The sequence below is a fragment of the Poecilia formosa genome, unplaced genomic scaffold (assembly GCF_000485575.1).
Source record: "Poecilia formosa unplaced genomic scaffold, Poecilia_formosa-5.1.2 Scaffold571, whole genome shotgun sequence".
In the NCBI taxonomy this organism is placed as follows: Eukaryota; Metazoa; Chordata; class Actinopteri; order Cyprinodontiformes; family Poeciliidae; genus Poecilia; species Poecilia formosa.
Window position 1 is genome coordinate 92,500 of NW_006800510.1, and position 17,713 is coordinate 110,212.

General features: G+C 41.9%; 2 protein-coding genes across 2 annotated transcripts in view; both read right to left on the reverse strand.

Annotated features, from left to right (window-relative positions):
* Positions 1 to 649: 649 nt before the first annotated feature.
* On the reverse strand, positions 650 to 7,168 carry LOC103129704 (reticulon-4 receptor-like 2). The gene is made up of 4 exons (XM_007540887.2): positions 6,663 to 7,168; positions 5,228 to 5,494; positions 3,183 to 3,264; positions 650 to 2,280 (listed from the first exon to the last, which is right to left on the reverse strand). The coding sequence occupies exon 4, from the start codon at positions 2,262 to 2,264 to the stop codon at positions 1,197 to 1,199; it is 1,068 nt and encodes a 355-aa protein (XP_007540949.1). The 5' UTR covers positions 2,265 to 2,280; positions 3,183 to 3,264; positions 5,228 to 5,494; positions 6,663 to 7,168; the 3' UTR covers positions 650 to 1,196.
* Positions 7,169 to 11,469: 4,301 nt separating this feature from the next.
* The window catches only part of ahr1b (aryl hydrocarbon receptor 1b), a 21,618-nt gene continuing 15,374 nt past the window's right edge, over positions 11,470 to 17,713 (reverse strand). The window contains exon 11 of the mRNA XM_007540888.2: positions 11,470 to 15,037. Within this exon, the coding sequence (XP_007540950.1) occupies positions 14,891 to 15,037 (147 nt within the window). The 3' untranslated portion in view covers positions 11,470 to 14,890. The remainder of the gene's footprint in view (positions 15,038 to 17,713) is intronic.

The following is a 17,713-nucleotide window of genomic DNA, read 5'->3' on the forward strand; positions in this document are numbered from 1 at the left end:
TACTTTGATACCATAAACATAATAATTGTTTTCAGAAGTCCAGAAATTAATGAACAGTGGAGAAACTGCCAGTTTGGAAACGATAAGTGACGAACTCCACAAATCTGGTCGAAAAGAAAATAATTGTTGAAATGCAAAAGACCATGTTTGTTCTGGTCAAAACTTTGTATGTGTGGAGAAAAACTAACACACATCACCCTGAAACCTGGTGGTGGCAGTATCATGCTGCGAGAAACTGGTTATGCTCGATGGGAAAATGGATGGAGCAAAATCCAGGACAAAATACTGTTGACCAGGCTCTTTAAAGGTAGAAGATTACAAATTTAATTCATTATTTTTTAGGATTTTATTTGTGAAAACAACTGAACATGTTAAAAACCAGACATATTTTTTTGTCAGAGTTGGTTTTTGGTGTATGAAGCATAAAGGCAGTTGCCCAGGGTGGCACTAGAGCAGGTCTGGGTGGGGGAGATGTTGCAGGCACCAGCTAAAAGAATAATAAACCTTTCTGTATGGGTGGGCATTTATGGTATTGTTTATTGTTTATCATTTATTGTTAAAAAGAATTCTTATCATGATAAGAATTTTGATTGTCATTGTCATGATAAATGCAATGTTAAATAAAAAAAACTGACCATATCAGAAATTTTATTTTTGCTATTTTCCCCACTTTCTGTTCAACAGGAATATCAATAAATATGAGTCAATTCAAAAGTACGATTAATTGCAGTTACTGAGTGAATTCTAATGATATGAATCACACTTTTTAAGTAAGTTGTGTCCTGAATAAGCCTAATAAAATGAGAATGCTTTCAAGAACAATATCCTGTGTAGATAATTAGTGTTTTTTTTATCATAATTTTTATAGTTATCACAATAATATCACAAAATAAATCCATATCGTCCAATCTTATCAGTTCTGTTTTGAAAGTTTTCTTTTATTCCTGTCATGCGTGTTCAGTTTGTCTGGATATGGAGATTATTTTAGAGGCTCTCTGCAGGATTGCACTTCCTTTTGACCATCCAAGAATTTAGATTTCTTGTATTTTGATTGGTTAGGAGACCACTGAGGGAGGGTCTTGTCCATGTAAGAACCGCCACTAGCAAGATTTCAAGGCAAACGAACACCGTTGAGTTTCACTTTAGGTGTAAATGAACATCCAGCAAAAGTTTACAGGAAAATAAACCACGCTGCTTCAGAAATCCGAGTCATCTGAAAATTCCCCCTGCTGCGTCCAGTGCAGCCCCTTCCTCCTCTTCTTCTTCTTCCTCTCGCCCATAAGCATAGCGGCCAGCACGGTTATCACCACGGTGATGGTGATGATGAGCACGGTGACCGTCTCAGCAATGCACAGCTCAGTGTCCACCTCCATCAGCCGGTGGTTGTGCAGGACAGGCGGCTCCCTGCAGGTCAGGTTGTAGTAGTCGTCCAGGAAGATCCTCTGGATGCTGCGCAGCTTCCTGAAAACCCTCTGCAGCTCGCAGTCGCAGTTCCAGGGGTTTCCCCGCAGCAGGATGTGGGTGCTGTAGGTTTGGATGCTCAGGAAGGTCTTGAAGCAGATGGTGGACAGCTGGTTATCGGCCAGGTTCAGTAAGGTCATGCTGGTGAGCGGGTTGAACACCAATAATTCCATCTCATGGATCTGGTTGCCGGCGAGGTTGAGGACCTCCAGGGAGCGCAGCATGGAGAAGGTGCCGCTCCGCAGAGACGTCAGCTGGTTGTCCTGCAGGTGGAGCTGGCGCAGGCTGCTCATGGAGGAGAACGATCTCACCTCCATGCTCTGGATGCTGTTGTTGGTCAGGTTTAACCTCTGCAAGCCGTCCAGGTGGAGGAAACTCCGACTGTCCAGGCCGGTCAGCTGGTTGTGGGACAACTGTAGCTCCCGCAGGAAGGCCAGGCCGACGGAGAATCCCTCGGTGAGAACGGAGATCCGGTTCCAGCTCAGGTCCAGCTTCTGCAGGAACTCCAGCTGGGCGAAGCCGCTGTCCTCCACCAGACTGATGTTGTTGTTCTGCAGCAGAAGAACCCTCAGCTTGCGGTTGCTGCTGAAGACGTGTTTGGGGACAACGGAGATGAGGTTGTTGGACAGGTCCAGGAGTTCGGTGGAGGGCGGGACCTTGACGGGAAGCTGGGTGAGGTCGTCATGTGAGCAGGTGGTGAACTTAAGGTCTCCATGGCAAACGCAGCTTCGATCACATGTCCAGTTCAGAAACATGCAGGACGACTCGGCGGCCAGCAGGAGGACAAACAGGAACTCCTTCATGACTCCAGAGAGATCTCTGAAACAACAGACATAAAACTTTAGGACAGAAAACAGATTAAATAAGTAACTTCATCACAACTAAGTCCTGTTGACAATTTAAAATGTTGTGTAGCCGTCCCCTCCTGATGTCTGGATCAAAGTGACTTAATCCAAACAAAGAAATCTTTGCAGTCACAAACAAACTGAGTTTCTGCAGTCAGTGATTCTAAGCAGCATTTTAGATAGAAAGTTTGTCGATTTGCAGATGATACAGTGATTTCTTATGATGATGATCTATCTGTAGACCGAGCAAAAATCTTTCAGAACAATAAAAATTCAATGAAACAGCCAGCGAACTGTGTGGATCTTAATAAAATTGGAGAGAAAATGTGAAAATCAATGTCCATCTGTAATATGAGATGTTATTTCCAACCAGATGATGACGACATGTTTGTTCTTTTACCTCATTAAAATGGAGACAGAGTGAAAACATTCTGTATTGTTTGAGTTTATCTGCAGGAAGCAACAAGTTATTTAACTAGAAAATGATCAACTTCAACCATAATCCATCTCCAGCTTCTCTCTGATTTTACTGAATTACGAGGTAAAAACATTTGAAAGAAGCGTTCAGATGAGTTTCAGAGTTATGACAGAAACCCGACAGAATTATAAAGGAATAAATTGATGATAAAGATTAGAAAAACAAGAAAAATGACTTTCTGAGCTACGATTCTGATTATTTATCTACAGGTTAAAGTTTTCCTAGAAAACTTTAGGGAAGACAAGAAATTGTTTAATTGAGATGCAGATCTTACAGACCTAACAATTCATACCAAGAATTCATCAACAATTAAAGATAAAACATAAAAAAAAAATCCTGATGTGTCTGTTTTCCAGCCTCTGTTCCCCAGAAACAATAAAACAATCCTCGGGTCTTACCAGCAGCTGCTCCCGGTGCGTTTGTCACCATCCGGCCAGCAGCAGGTGGAAACTGGACGTGATGGAGGCGGGGGAGGGCAGCCTGTCACGGCCCGGAGAACCTGACGAGCGACGCGACAATGGCAGAGGATGGAAAAGAGGAGGGAGAGCTCGTCAATTATTCACCAGGCAGGCAGTCAGCCGGCGCTCCAGGCGCGATGTGGGAGGGGTTAGAGAGGAGAGCTTTAAGAGATTGAAGGAAACTGGGACAGGAGCTGAGAATTAAAAGCTCTGGACAGATTCCATTGATTGCGTGTTTATGTCCTGCCTTATTTCTCTTTAACATTATTTAGTTACAGAAAGGTTAGAGAAGTCTAGTGATGTTTAAAGAGAGAAAGATCTCACATTTCAATCAATAAAACTTCAAAGTTGCAAGTGATGGATTTTTTTTTCTATAAATTGTCAAGTCTTTGCAGTAACTTTCTCAAAGAGTTTTAAACATCTTATTGAAACTTCTGCAAATTAAACAATTGTTCTGCAGTCTTGATTATGAATGTTTCCACTTGATATGTGCATAATAACACTTTTAAAATAAAAAAAATAAGGTAAAATCATTTGTCTCCTGTGGGAGAAATTTGTCTTAGAAGAGAAGACAAGGCTGCAAGACAAAGACAAAACAAAACTTCAAGCAAAGTCAATGACAATAAATCTGTAAAACTAGCACAAATACTGAAATTTTGTGCCACTTAGCATTTGATTTTAGAAAGACAAACTGTAAATATCAGCACACACACAGTTTAAAGTCAGAATGTAAATTTAGAAAAAAAGGGAGCCAAGAACTCATCATTGAGGGACACCAGAACTCGTCTTGTTTTGGAGTGTAATGACTCCAAAACAAAGTCTGGATATTTAATGCAGGAGCTTAAATGGCCACATCAAAGGCCTGATGTGGGTCTAAAATAACCAACCATGGAGTCTTTTCTTCAATCAGCTCCAATAAGCCGCCTTAAGTTCCTTTAAATAATGGCGCCTTTGAAAAAGGAATATAGCTGATGCTTTTCAACATTTAACCAACTAAAGCTCCTGAACAACAAACAAAATGTAGTTTCCATTTGAAGATGAACTTGGATGAACTGAAAATCTTTCCCACAGAGTGAATTACATGTTACATCACGTCTGTTTCAGGACGCGGTCATGATATCCAGACTCCACAGCAGAGTGGATAATACACAGCAATACTGTCAGGACTTTTTCTGACACTCCTGGCTCTGAAGATACCAGGAGATTTGGCCTGCAGCTCCTTAATCCTACAACATTAGAAGCAGTGGCAGAGGTCAGAGGTCACTGCAATAAGTCTGAAAAACATACAGGGACGCATTTTAGTGAGAAGATAAGTGTAAAATTTGAAGGTTTTTCAAATAGTGTGAAACCTCTAGAGGTGGATGAGGACGTCCATCACCGATAATCCATAATGGATCAGTTTATCAGTTTAGGCCCTAGTTAGAAGATTAAATATATTTTCTGGTGTTTGAGCTCAATGTAACTGCAAATACCTTAAATTTAATTCAGTTTTTTCAACTCACCTGATATGGACTTATGATTCTTATATAGAGTAGAATATTTGTAAATAAATATCCAATTATTATTATTTTTAAATCTGATGGTACCCCCAAAAATTGGAGTCCTGGCCTGTAATCAGTCTTTACTATACATATATGTGTGTGTTAATTCAATGGAATTGGACCAAGCCCAGAGCCTGGTGGTACTCCACAGGTAACCCTGGAGTGTGAAGTGACTGGACTGACTGGTCCCAGTCAAACTCAAGTTCATGTTGGTTCACATCAGGATCTGATCTCCCTCAACGGTCAGTTTGTGACAGAATTAATTAATTAATAAAATGACATTTTAATAGATTTATAATAATAATAATAATAATAATAATAATAATAATAATAAAACTGTCTCTGCATTTGATGACCCTGACAAACTTTTTTAACATATAGTTTGTCAGAATACAGATTAAAAACTGTGCGGTCCCAGCCATCACCGTTGGGGTTTTGTTTTACCTCCGTTGCTAGGCAACCGGCTCTGGTTGATGTAGAGCAGAACTCCAGCCTGAAGCTCTCCGGGTCGCTCACTCAGACAGCAGACCCACTGTGGAGTTTCCTCTCTCAGGTGTTGGGTGTCTGCAGGGTTCGGTTTCACCGCTGCGTCTGGCTGATGATCCATAAACTTCTGCAGAGGGTTTCCACTCCCCACGCCGTCACTGCTGGTCCAAATCTGTGTTTACAGTCCAGATGTGTCCAGATGTTTACAGGCTGGTGTGTCAGCAGCTGTCAGATCATGAGACAGCAGCAGGATTAGGGTAAGATGGAGTTACTGAAGCACATGAAAGCTGCTCCAGACTCCATGAAGACACTAATCCCTGCACGGCAGGATTACTTTCCACTTCTGCTGAGATTATCAGAAAACTGGGAAATCCTGCCATGTTCACTGACTGATCGGGTTTATTAGGGTTTAAAACAGCGGATCATCGCTCAGGTTTCAGATCTTAACTGGATTTATCGTCCAGATTCTTAAAGACACGACTTTTTCATCCTGATATTATGCTGCCAAGGTGTTGAAAGTGACGATTTTCTAACAATAATCCCATTAATGGAGCAAAACCATGACACTGGATGGATGATTGGTAGATAAAAGACTGAAAATGTTGCAGATCTGTTGGTCAATGAATCAAAAAGTATTCTTATTCTTTTATTTTTACTCTAAGGTCAGCCAAATAAAACTTTAGAGCCACAAATGTGACACTAATTTCTGATTAAATGCAGCTTATAATTTTAGATAAATATATAGAATAGGAAATTTGTTGTCATTTTTAAAATATCCACTATTTTATCTATATTTTTAGGTTTGAAAATAAAGATAGAAACACAATTTTGCAAAACAAGATGGATCTTTAGAACAGAAAAAAGCTGAATTTAATCTAATGACAGAAACAGTATTTCAATGGTAATATTATAGAAACAAACTTTAAAACTGTTAAAAAAAGATTTTATATTTTTATTATATTAAAATTTAGAGACAATAGCTTGTTCTTTTTAATATCTAGCCAAAATTATTATTAAGGCATTGTGGATGAGAGCAACATGCAAACAAGATTTTCTTTGCATTCTATTTTTTCTCCCATCATTTTCAGATCTTTCCAGGCTCCTTTGATGGTAAATATGAAGAAAACAAGAGACTAAACAGATATTCAATTAAAATCTGTGAAATGAAAACAACCAGGATCAGGTCGCCATGTTCAAAGGTGTTGAATTCAAACTGCAGTGTGTTCTAGTGACCAGAAGGGGGCGACAGAGGCCGCTAGAAAACAAGAGGAAACTTCTTCAAACCAAGCCAAAATAAGCAAATCTTTTCCAAATGTTTAAGGATGTTTCAGCATCCAGAACAACACAGATTTGTTTCAAGATGAGTTTATCTGATGAGTCAAACCTCATTTACCTCAAAGAGACCAGCAGCTGTCAATCCAACATCTTTCCTCCCAAATCAGCTGCAATCTGCTGACGGACCCGCTGCTGACCAGCAGTGTGTGAAAACTCATACAGTTCGTGTGAAAGTGGGAGGCGGCAGCAGTGATGGCCGTTCACACCCGACCGTGGATCCGTCCTGGCAGCCGAGGCGGAGCGGGGGGGACAGATTGTCCCTGCCGCCGTCAGAGTCCTCAGTCAGGATTGAAACCCGACAGAAAACACACACATCACACACACATCTGGTTTATTATTACTGTAAAGTCCTAAGGATGTAGCCGGTCCGCTCACTGTTTGCCTGAATCAAATAAAGACACGGATATCAGAAAACTAGAATCAGAAACAACATGGCCACTACTCCAAAAACACCTGAGAAAACAGAAAGGAATACATTTCAACCAAGAATATTAAAAGGTGTTTGAATCATTTTAATTTGATTGAAGAAAATAAAAGTACGTAAATAAAAACCTGGAAAATAAGAGTTTCCTGAATAAATTAAAATCAACATAAGAGAACCAAGAAAATAAAAATAAAAAAACCTTTTAAAATAAATAAATTCAGTCCCAGAAAATAAAGTAATTCAAATGACAATAAAAACTAATAGTTTGGTCCAAGAAAATAAAAGCTTTGGACTAAATAAAACCTCATTATCCATACAGAGGAACCATCATGAACTGGTTCCCAGTAGCTCACACGTTACCAGAGACCCCTCAGTGGGTGTGAACCCACTTATCAGAATAACCATCATCACTCCATCATCTTCATCATCACCAGCTCCACTGGGATCTTCTGGTTTCCTCCCATTTTAACTCACTTCAGATCCGACCATCATCAACCAGCAGGAAGTCTGGACCCAGACTGGAAGGACTGGAAGAAAATGACAGACGAGCAAAAGATTACTGGTTTAATCCCGAAGCCCTGCGAGAGGCTCCTGTGAGTTTGAGTTGATAAGGAAACTGGTTGATGAAGTGCATGTGTGTGTGCATGTGCGTGTGTTGGAGACACACACAGAGTCTCCGGTGGTCTGTGTGTCAGTGTGGATCCATCAGACCAGCAGCAGGAGGTCATGACCTCCAGACCAGCTTCCTCCTCGCTCTTCTCCCTCTTCTTTTCTCCTCAGGTTTGTTATCTAGGTCAAGGTTGTGTTTCTGCTCTCCACTGCAGACGACACACACTCACTCTCCTGAACACACACTCTGTGTTTTCTGCAGCCAAGCATGAGATCAGCCCCTGAGACGCCAGAGCTTTTATGTCAGGCGGAGCTTCTGCAGCTTCCAGGAGAACCTGTGAATAATTCAGCCTCGTCATGTTGAGTCGGCACAACAAACACAGAGCCGCATTACAGCCGCTTGTTTCAGCACCTGTTGGCCCAGCTGCACAAACTGCAACCGGGTCTGATCCAGAGCTGACTGATCATCAACACAGAGGCGTGTGTGTGTGTGTGTGTGTGTGTGTGTGTGTGTGTGTGTGTGTGTGTGTGTGTGTGTGTGTGTGTGAGCAGGCCGTCAGTCAAACATGCAATCCGTGACGCAACCCGAGCGCCATGCTGAGGCGGCAGGTCCAGCAGCGACGCTCAGTAAAGGTCAGCAGAGGCGAAGGCAGAGCGTCGCAGCTGCACACACTCACTCACACACACACACACGCACAGGTCCTCTGCGACCTTTCAGACGCTGCATGTTGAATCCAGCTGCAGCAGTTTTTGTGGAAACACTGAAAGCGGAGCTGATGGATCTCAGATGGAGTTAAGGAGCCGAACGGAGCAGATCAGATCCACCAAACGATGTGAGATTTATGAAAATAAAGTCATAATATTAGCAAAATTAAGATGCTAAATTACATATTAAACAGGTCTCTAAAGCTTAAAGTTTTCAGTTTATCCATAAAATAGCAGACAGCACAGATATCTGCTGGGATCCATCTGAACCGATAAGATTCAGGAGGAATGGTTGTAGTTGAATTCAAGAAAATAGTGAAATATAACAGGAACATACAAGTTCCTCAAAGGTAACCTGGGAGCTCCAGAATGTAGGAGAAAATAACCTGAAAGTTTCAGAAAGTAACCTTTAAATCTAAGAGAGGTCATCTGTAATTTCACAAAGTAAACTGTGAATTCTGGGAATGAAACCTTTAAATTATTTATGATTCCATTTTGAAACAATCTGGCAGTTTATTGTCATCTCATTTTAGTATTCAAGTAAGTCAAATTTAATCTGCAAAGAAAGTGTTGTAAGTTAAAAAAAAAAGCATGTAAGTTCAGCAAAAATAAACTTTAAGTTCAAGAAAACTAGACAGTAACTTCCAGGAAAGTTACCAGAACTAAAAGTTGTTGGCTCAGAAATATAACTATAGTTCTGGGAAATATAGAAAAGCAACATGAAAGTTGTAAAAATACATTTGAAGAAATAAAACTTGCATCTTTTGGGAAAAGAACAAAGAGAAACTGGAATCAAAGTAAGTTTTAGAAAGTATGTTTTTATAATCGCTCTTCTCAGCTGAGTCTATAAGCTGTTTTTGACTAAATGACCTTTGACCTTTTATTTTCGTTTCCTGACGTTTATAAATGATAACAGAGTTTTAACAGTTATCAGTGCTGTAAAGAGCGTTCATAAACACCGCCTGTTTAACACACTGTTAATAAACTCCTTTATTATCGTTTTTCACAGATATAGAATCAGGTCTGGGATCTCCTGAAGCAGCCTGGATGTTTCTTCCTCACCTTCAGTCGTGTTCCAGGCTTTGTTTCTCTCGTCTGGACGTTTCTGTGTCAGAGCCCCTCAGGCTGCAGGCTTTTAAACAAACACATTACGTGTCGGGGTATTTCTGCACAGACGTGGACATTTTACCGCTAACCTCGACTCCTTGTGTCGTTTCTCCTTAAACTCCACGTTTGCTCCGTGGCAGAGGCCAACAGGAGCCCAAATGAAGCCGCTGTTCATTATTCATCGACCCCTCACGCTGTGCAGCCGGGTGTTTTACCTTGGTGGTTGTTGAGGTGGAGCTAACGCGCTCTGACAGCCCGACGGGAGCAGGCTGGCTGCACACAGGGAGAGGAGCGAGTCCTGCTGCAGAGCCGCATAACACCAAGAGAAAGAAACGGAGATCAATCCGTGTCCCATCGATCAGAGCTGCAGGGCCAACATTTCAGGAGGAAACTCGCTGGAAGAGAAAAACTTTCCCTATTACATTATTTGATGCTGAAAGAAAAAGAACAGCAGGTTTTAACTGAGCGTCGTCCTGAAAGCAGGTCAGCGCCTGCACAGGAGCAGCAGCGGCCATATTTCCATCAGGCAGAAGGCCCGAGTGGTTAAAGACACTTGTTAAATATTTCAGATCTTTTCTTTGCAGCAGCAGCGACTCTGAAAGCAGACCGAGGTGTTAAACACTCAGATGAGGTTTATTTGGTTACAGATTCAGCAGCTGCAGCACCAACAGGACGAGTTGAAGCGATCATCTCTGTTTCTGCTTCAGCTTCAACACCTCGGCGTTTCATCGCCTGTTCCTGTCTGGGATCTCTCTCTCCTCTCCCTGGGAGGAGGCAGGAACTAAACTGGGACACACAACATCTTCCTTGGATGATTGATCACGTCACAAGCGGGTAAAGTTAACCTGCACAGAACCGCAGGAGAAGACAAACTCTCATGAAACATTCAGGGACGCAGCAGACTGCTTTCCACTCCGAGACCAAGCTATATCTCTGACTAACTCAAATCTTTATCACAAATAATAGTTTACACTTTGATTTTTATTTCTTCTTTTGTTGTAATTAAAACAATATTTTAAGGGAAGTTCATTGAAAGGTTTAAATCTGTGAAAATGTCAAAATTATTCCCTTAAAGCCGTTGCTGTGAAGTGCGTTGTTAACCTTTAACCTCTTGGTTTCTATGGTTTCTGTACTCCAAAGGAACTGAAACCATTTTGGTAGAAATATTTACGGCTCTGAGTCTCTCCCGGCGGCCATGTTGGTCTCTGGTAGACTGCCCTGGGAATCGGTGTGTGTTTGTTTGCTTTCGGCTGTGTGTGCATTCACACATCCGCGGTGCAAAAAGCCGAAGGAAAGAAGGGCAGACGTTGTGTTTGCTCAAGCAACAGCAGCTAAAAGCCTCCTCAGGCTGTTGTTGCTGCTGCGCTTCACTTCAGTTTTCAGACTCGGAGGGATTTTTGTTAAACAGACCAGACGTAAACAAAAACAAAAGGTTGCTGGCCATTAAGTTTCATCAATTTAATCCTCACTGTTGGCTTAAAGGCCAGACTTTGAAACAAAGAACCTGATTGTAAGATGGACGGACAGATGGATGATCTTAAGGAAAGCTGTTTTGTGATTTATTCTGGGGTTAATCAGGTCAAAACAGACTGTTTTTCTGGAACCGTCTGAAGTCTTTGCTTCGTCATCGTTTCTGTGCAGACACTACGCTGACTCACTCCTTAAATTTAGGAGCCTCTTTGTGCCTTAAGGATTCTCATTTCACTGTTACATGGCTTATCTGAGATAACAGTCGGGCAGTGGACTAAAAATTAGTGAAAAGCAACAAAAATCCAAACAAATACTTCAACAGATTACAGGAAAGTTTTGACTGGAAGGAGAATATGAAGAAAGATTTATTATTTTCTTAATTTCTCACCATGCTTTGCTTCCTTTGCTTCGTTTCTTGCATTGAAACACTTTTTTTCCCAGGGGCGAGTTTCAACTGGGGTTGGGAGCTACGCTGACACCTGGTGGGCAGGTGAGGAAGCAGCACGTCTTTAAAAAAGCAGCAGTTGTTTGCACAAAGGACACTAATGAGTGTGATTGCACAAAATCCTTTATTTCCAGCATCTCAGAGCACATTTCGACACTCATCTCAGAGAAAAACTGCATTCTTTTTTCTTTTTCACAACAGTCTGACAAACAACTACGAGCTTTAGTGAAGAAAAGTTGCAAAATAAATGGGCTAACATGGACAAAACGGTGTGAGGAAAGTTTGGTTTAATTAACAGCCGGACAAAGTGGGTTTGAACAACATCAGAAAACACATTTTAACACAGAAAATGCTGCTCTTGTGCCCTTTTTATTGTGAAACACTGAACTAAGCAAGCTTCGGCTCACTCTTATGGCACCATTTTTGTTTCAGCTAAAGTGACAAACTCCCCAAAACATAAAACCAGAACACTATAACAATATTTCTACATAATAAAATGATTTTTTTAGTCCCTTCAGTGCTGGGGAGAGTTTGTAAGCACAGTGATCGTAAACACTTTTCCAAACACTTAACACACACATACACAACCATACCGTTTTAGCTTCTTTGAAAACAATGCTTTGCTTTATAATTTGTCTTCATACAGCATTTGATCTCATAAGTGCTCTTAAATAATCCGCTTTATAAGAAAAATTACTAAAGTATAAAAACAATAAAACCAAACGAGGCAGATCAGTAAATACCTTTTGTTGTCGTATTGATTGTCGTCTGCTGGTTGCCCTGAAGCACCTACTTCCTGTTAGATAAAAACTCTGAGAACATTCAACACCGGATCTACTCCCTGTTCAGTTTCTGACTGAGTTTTGGTTTCTAACTTGGTGCTAAATGCTAAACGCCGACCCGTCTCGGTACAGAAACAGCTTCTGAGTCAGAAAGAAGGCGGCCGGGTCACGGCAGCGTGTCTGGTCTGTCACAGTGGGAGGAAGGAAACAGGGCAGCAGCTCTTCTAGAGCGTGAGGTTCTTCTCACCTGGTGCTGCTGTCAGTTTTAGGGTCTGAATGGTAGTTTGAACCCAAATAATTACAAGTTGTACCGGTGCAAAGATCTGAAACCAGTAACAAACTGTCCCTGTCCAATGAAAGGAGAGTACGGTGGTGGCAGCAAAGGGAATTGGTCAGGATGCCCAGGAACAACCAGGGCTGCCAAGAACTAGAAACCGCTGGAACACCAAGGTTTTATTCACCAGCGATATTCGGAGTCCATTCTGGCTCCCGAAAGTGATTTTGAACCAGTGTTGCATGTTTGAGGTTCCTGAATGCCAAACCTGGTTCCAGTTGGGTACCGGATAATACCTGGTTTGTCAGGTATGACGTCACCTGAGGTCCAGTCCAACTGAAGACAAAAGCAAAAAGCACAATTGCAAACAAGGGGCGCAGAGGAAAATAGGGCATTGGTAATCTTGCTGCTACACAATTTTTCAGAGTTGTGTAATGGAAAAAGGGCGTCAGCTCTTGGGTTTCAGAGGAATATGAACCAAATGTGTTCTAGAGTGATAGATCTTTGAAGAAACAAACTACAGAGATGGACTGAAAGGGTGCCAACCAAAACAGAGTTCCTGCTGCCCACATGGAGAAGCAAGAAGCCATCGAGACAAAGGTCTAAGGAAAAAGATTCAACTGTTTGGTCACAATAAGAGGTTTGTTCAGAGGAAGTTGGATTGTATAGGGGAGCCATATAGACTCAGACTTATAAACCACTGAATTCTTTCAGTACTCTTCAAATAAAGACCTGGACGGTACAAGGTTTGGTGTTCTTACTGGTTAATGATCCCAAACACATGTCCAGACTGGTTTAATGCTAATGTTATCCTTCTGGAAATGTCTACCTAAAGCTCTGATCTTAACCAAGTTGAAAATGCCTAAAAGTAGATCCTGTGCCAGAAAACCAAGGCACATCCCAGAAACTTTCAGCATAAAAGGTGCAGATGGTTTGTGTATCTTTCAGACCAGTAAATGTTGGAGTAGATCTGCATATTTGACCGGACATTAAGATCTGATGACAAGAAGCAACTTGGGAGTCAAGTGGTGACCTAGTTTAACCCCAGGTGTGAACCGCCTCCTTGTTGCTGTTTGGTACCTTCAGATTCACTTGGATTGGAAACGATAACCAATAGAGACTCTTTATGTACGAGAAGAGGAGCTCTGATGGCGTCTTGGTTCAGGGTTTGGTTCGAGCCTCCAGCTTTAACCGCTGATAAAGTAGCACCAGAATGTAACAGAGAAACATCTTGGTTTTAAACACAGTCAATTTTTTAAAAAAGTACACCCTGTTTTAGTTTTCAGGATATGCTTTTCCGAATTCAAATGTGAGGACATCTGTCCAATGCCGACCAAACTGGGTCATCAACGCAACAGTGAACCCAAAGACTGGTGCTAATCTACAACAGAACAGCTGAAAAAGTAAAGAATCAAGGTGTTAAAATGGCCTAGTTAAAGTCTACACCTCAACCAGTGCTGTGGTAGGACCCTCAAACCTCAATGAACCCAATCAACATACCCTAAAGTTAAAAGCGGGTGTAATTATTTTCTTACCCTGACTGAACAGAACCCGTAGACAAGGTCAGTGTTTTAAGTGCTCTCTGTTGTAAATTAAATACTCATGAAAACAAACAAAGCAAAAAACTTATTTACAGTTAGGTCCTCATGTCTGCCGAGCCTGTGAGTGCAGTTGGGTTTTCTTCCACTCGGCAGGTGTTTGTTTCCAGGACAAGGCATTAACTGGAGCTCCGCCCGCGCCTCCAGTTTGGAAACCAAACAAAAAAAATGCTTTTCGATTTTCTCCAACCAATCCAGTCCTCTCTGACTGCGTCTCTATAGAACATCTAAGTGATCTCATTAGCCTTCTGCTTAAATCTCTTCTTAATTTAACCACCCAACACCACACCTAATGTTCTTCAAAATACTAGATATACTTTCATTTAAGATACTGCAGATTGTTTTAAAATCTCCAACAGGGGTCTAGTTTTCTGCTGATAGACCCTAAAGACGCTGCCGTTTATCTCCTGTCCGTGTTTGCACCACGTGACGACATTAAACTCTTGACTAAAGCTTCTTGTTTAGACGATTTAAATGCTCTTTGACTCTGAGCTTTGCAGATTATCTCAGACCGCGCTCATATTAAACTAACATCTGTTTGCATAAGAGGATATTAATCTTAAAAGGTGGAATAGAAGCAGCAGTAATGAGGAGAGAGAACCTCAGACCTTCCCAGCAGTTCCTTTGAGTGGAGGACATCTGAATCAGGATGTCCCCTCACTCAGGAAGTCAGGCCGGACAATCCAGCCTTGCTTCAATGAGCAGGACAGTTTCAGTGAAAGAGGTCTTCTCCTGGACTTTTCTCCTTACTATAGCAGTTTTATGATGAGATGAAACATCAGAACAACGGTTGTGAAAATGATCTGGTCCAAAGTTCCTGATCGTTCCCTAAAACGCTGAGATCTGTCCCACCTCTGCCCTGCTTTGTCCGGTCAGAGGAAGAATCCAGACTTCTGGGGGTCCTGTAAGTTGGAGGCTTCGTCAGGGCCCGTCACAGCCTCCACTCCATTTCTTCCAGGAATTTGACACGTCCGGATGTACCCTACATTGGCGGCGCTGAGGAGGCAGCCATTCTCCACCTGGAAACAAACCACACATTGCTTCAGATGGTTTAATTTCATTCCTTATCGTCTTCTCAAATGGTCTGCTTCCTTTTTTTGATCATCTGAGTTTGAACAAAGAGCTAAAAACAAAACTGGATGGTCTGAGATGATAATGCACACAATCAGTTACATGAAATTAAAAGATATATCAGATCACACCTGATCTGCAGGATGCCAAGAGATTCTCAAGCCTCTGGAAATTGTCGGACAATTATAGCTCAATCATTGCATTTTAGACGACACCAGAACCATCCAATGTTCTGGTCGAACTGGAGGTGTTCACAGACAGAATCTAAAGAGCTCACCAAACGTTCCTACTTTTTAGTTAAAGTACTTGAAGAATCCTTAACAGTCCGTAATCATAACTTTAACAGAAATGTTGAAGTTTATTCAAGTGAAAGTTTTAAAAACAGCCAAGTAAATTAGCGCTTTAGAATTTATCCATAAAAAGTAATTTAGGGGAAGCTAAATGTTTTCAAAGTTTCAAAGGGCTAGGTGGAAGCAGATGCCTACCGATGCTAAAGGTACCATGGTTTGGTTTAGGAACCTCAGGGTCTCATATTTGCTTTTGGCACAGGAGGTTTTGTTGGCATCTCTAGCCTGAGTGTGATAAATCCTGGATCCCACCTTTTGCTGGCTTGATGCCCTGATCCCCACCTTCTCTCTTCTTCAAGATGAAGAGTTCAGGATTTTTGGTCAGGAGTGACATCAGGATAGAGAGGGATGGAAACACAGACTGAGGTTTTGTCTGTAGCAGAGGGGGCCCTGCTCCAGTCTGCTCCAATGAAGAACAAGGCAAAACTCTAGATTCACTGCTTCATTTATCCCAACTCTCCTCTGCTCATCAGATAATGGATGGCATCTTCAACTATAAGGAGATCGCAACATGGAGGCCAGTAGCAATGAGACGGTACAGACCAAGAGCCCAACTAGACAATATGAGACACTCTGGTCTAGTTAAATAAGAGATAACGTATCTCTGTGTACAGACAGTTTGTAGAGACAGTCTCAGCGCTGCAAGCCGTGTCTGTCTGCACGGCTGCCTCCCTCCGCCCCGTCCTGTGTTTGCAGCATTAGGTAATGATGACAGATAAATTGTAGGTCAGCGGCGCTCATGCCTGACTGGCCCCCATGCCAGTATTTTTCTTTCAGCGACAGCCACTGACCCCGAAGAATAACAGAGGAGGCTGAATAGGGCGGGGATGGAGGGATGCCTGCTGGGCTCAGCCGTCTCTGGGGGCCGGCCGCGGCTCTTCCCGGCCTTATTCTATTCATTATTGTACTCACTTTTCTCTCCTGTCCTCACTCATAACTCATTCCATTTTTATCCCGATCTGGCAGTTTGTTTTTTCTGTTCAAACGCTGCTGTCATGCTTGGAAAGACACGACACAGTGAATGGTAACAGGGAGGCCCAGCTGATCCAGGACGGCTCGCAAAACTGGAACATCATGAATGACTTTATATCACACCAGCTTCATGTTTTCCTCTTCCTGTTTGTGGATTTGCAGCTGAGCTAAGTGTGACTGCCTGCTGTAAGATAAACCACAGGGTTTGGAGCTTTTACCGTTTTAAATCCTTAATATTATAAACTTATAAAATAAGAATGCTCTGGAAGTCTAACTGCTTTCCCTTTTTGATTTGATTTGTGATTTGTGTTTACAATGTATGGATCTTTATAGTCCTTACTAAGCTAAAATAAAATCTATGTTTAAATCAGAGTCATTGGAATCTTATTTGTTCAAACTTCACCATGCAGATATGCAGGTTTAAAGCCATTTCAGAGTTCTTGGTTTGGTTTGACCCATGTTAGCGCCTCGGGTCTTTACAGACTCGTTCACTTAGTGTCCACCAGAACCAGAACCAAAGGAAGGTAGAAATAAATGTGTAGGAACATTATATTACATTTAATCAAGACTGAAACCTTCAGTGTTTCCTGCCAGCCGTCCTGTGTATGCATGATGCTGCTCACACACATTTCAGCCAATGAGATGAGAATCCTGCAGGGCAGCACTGGATCCAATCAGCGCAGTCAGATTTGGATAAATCCAGCAGAAGTCAAGATTATTCACCAAGTGCACATACTGTGTTTCCACTGAACAGTCAGTACAAAGCAAACTGGAGTTTCCTCTAAAATGTGAGGCTCCTGAATTTAAACTGACTCAGTGCTGGCCCGGCCCATCTCCTCCTCATCTTATTTACACGACATGTCCACTTGCATCATGGTGGTTTACTCTGAGCTCCGCATCGGCCCCGGGCCTCCAGAGCCGACTCGGAAATCAAATAATCCATTTTCCTGACAGGGAAAGGGAGCAGCGCAGAGCTGCAGGGATGCAGATCCAGCAGCTCTTGGTGTGTTGATGTTCAGTTACATTTCAGAGCAAAAAAGAAGAACCTCAGCTTCATGGGGCAAGAACCATGGAGTACGAAGGATGGAGGGATAAATGGATGGACAAATTTAACCTTTGATTTACCAGAATAAAAACATATTGATATTAAAAACCTCTTTTTCATGGGAGTCCAGATCAAGAGGCAGCAACAAACACAACACAGATTATTACACAGTAAAAAGACAATGTCAAGCTATTAAAAACTAGATGGATGTATGGATGGATGGATGGATGGATGGATGGATGGATGGATGGATGGATGGA

Excerpts from the sequence above, each read along its gene's own strand:
- LOC103129704 (XM_007540887.2), bottom strand. The coding sequence starts at position 2,264 with ATGAAGGAGTTCCTGTTTGTCCTCCTGCTGGCCGCCGAGTCGTCCTGC.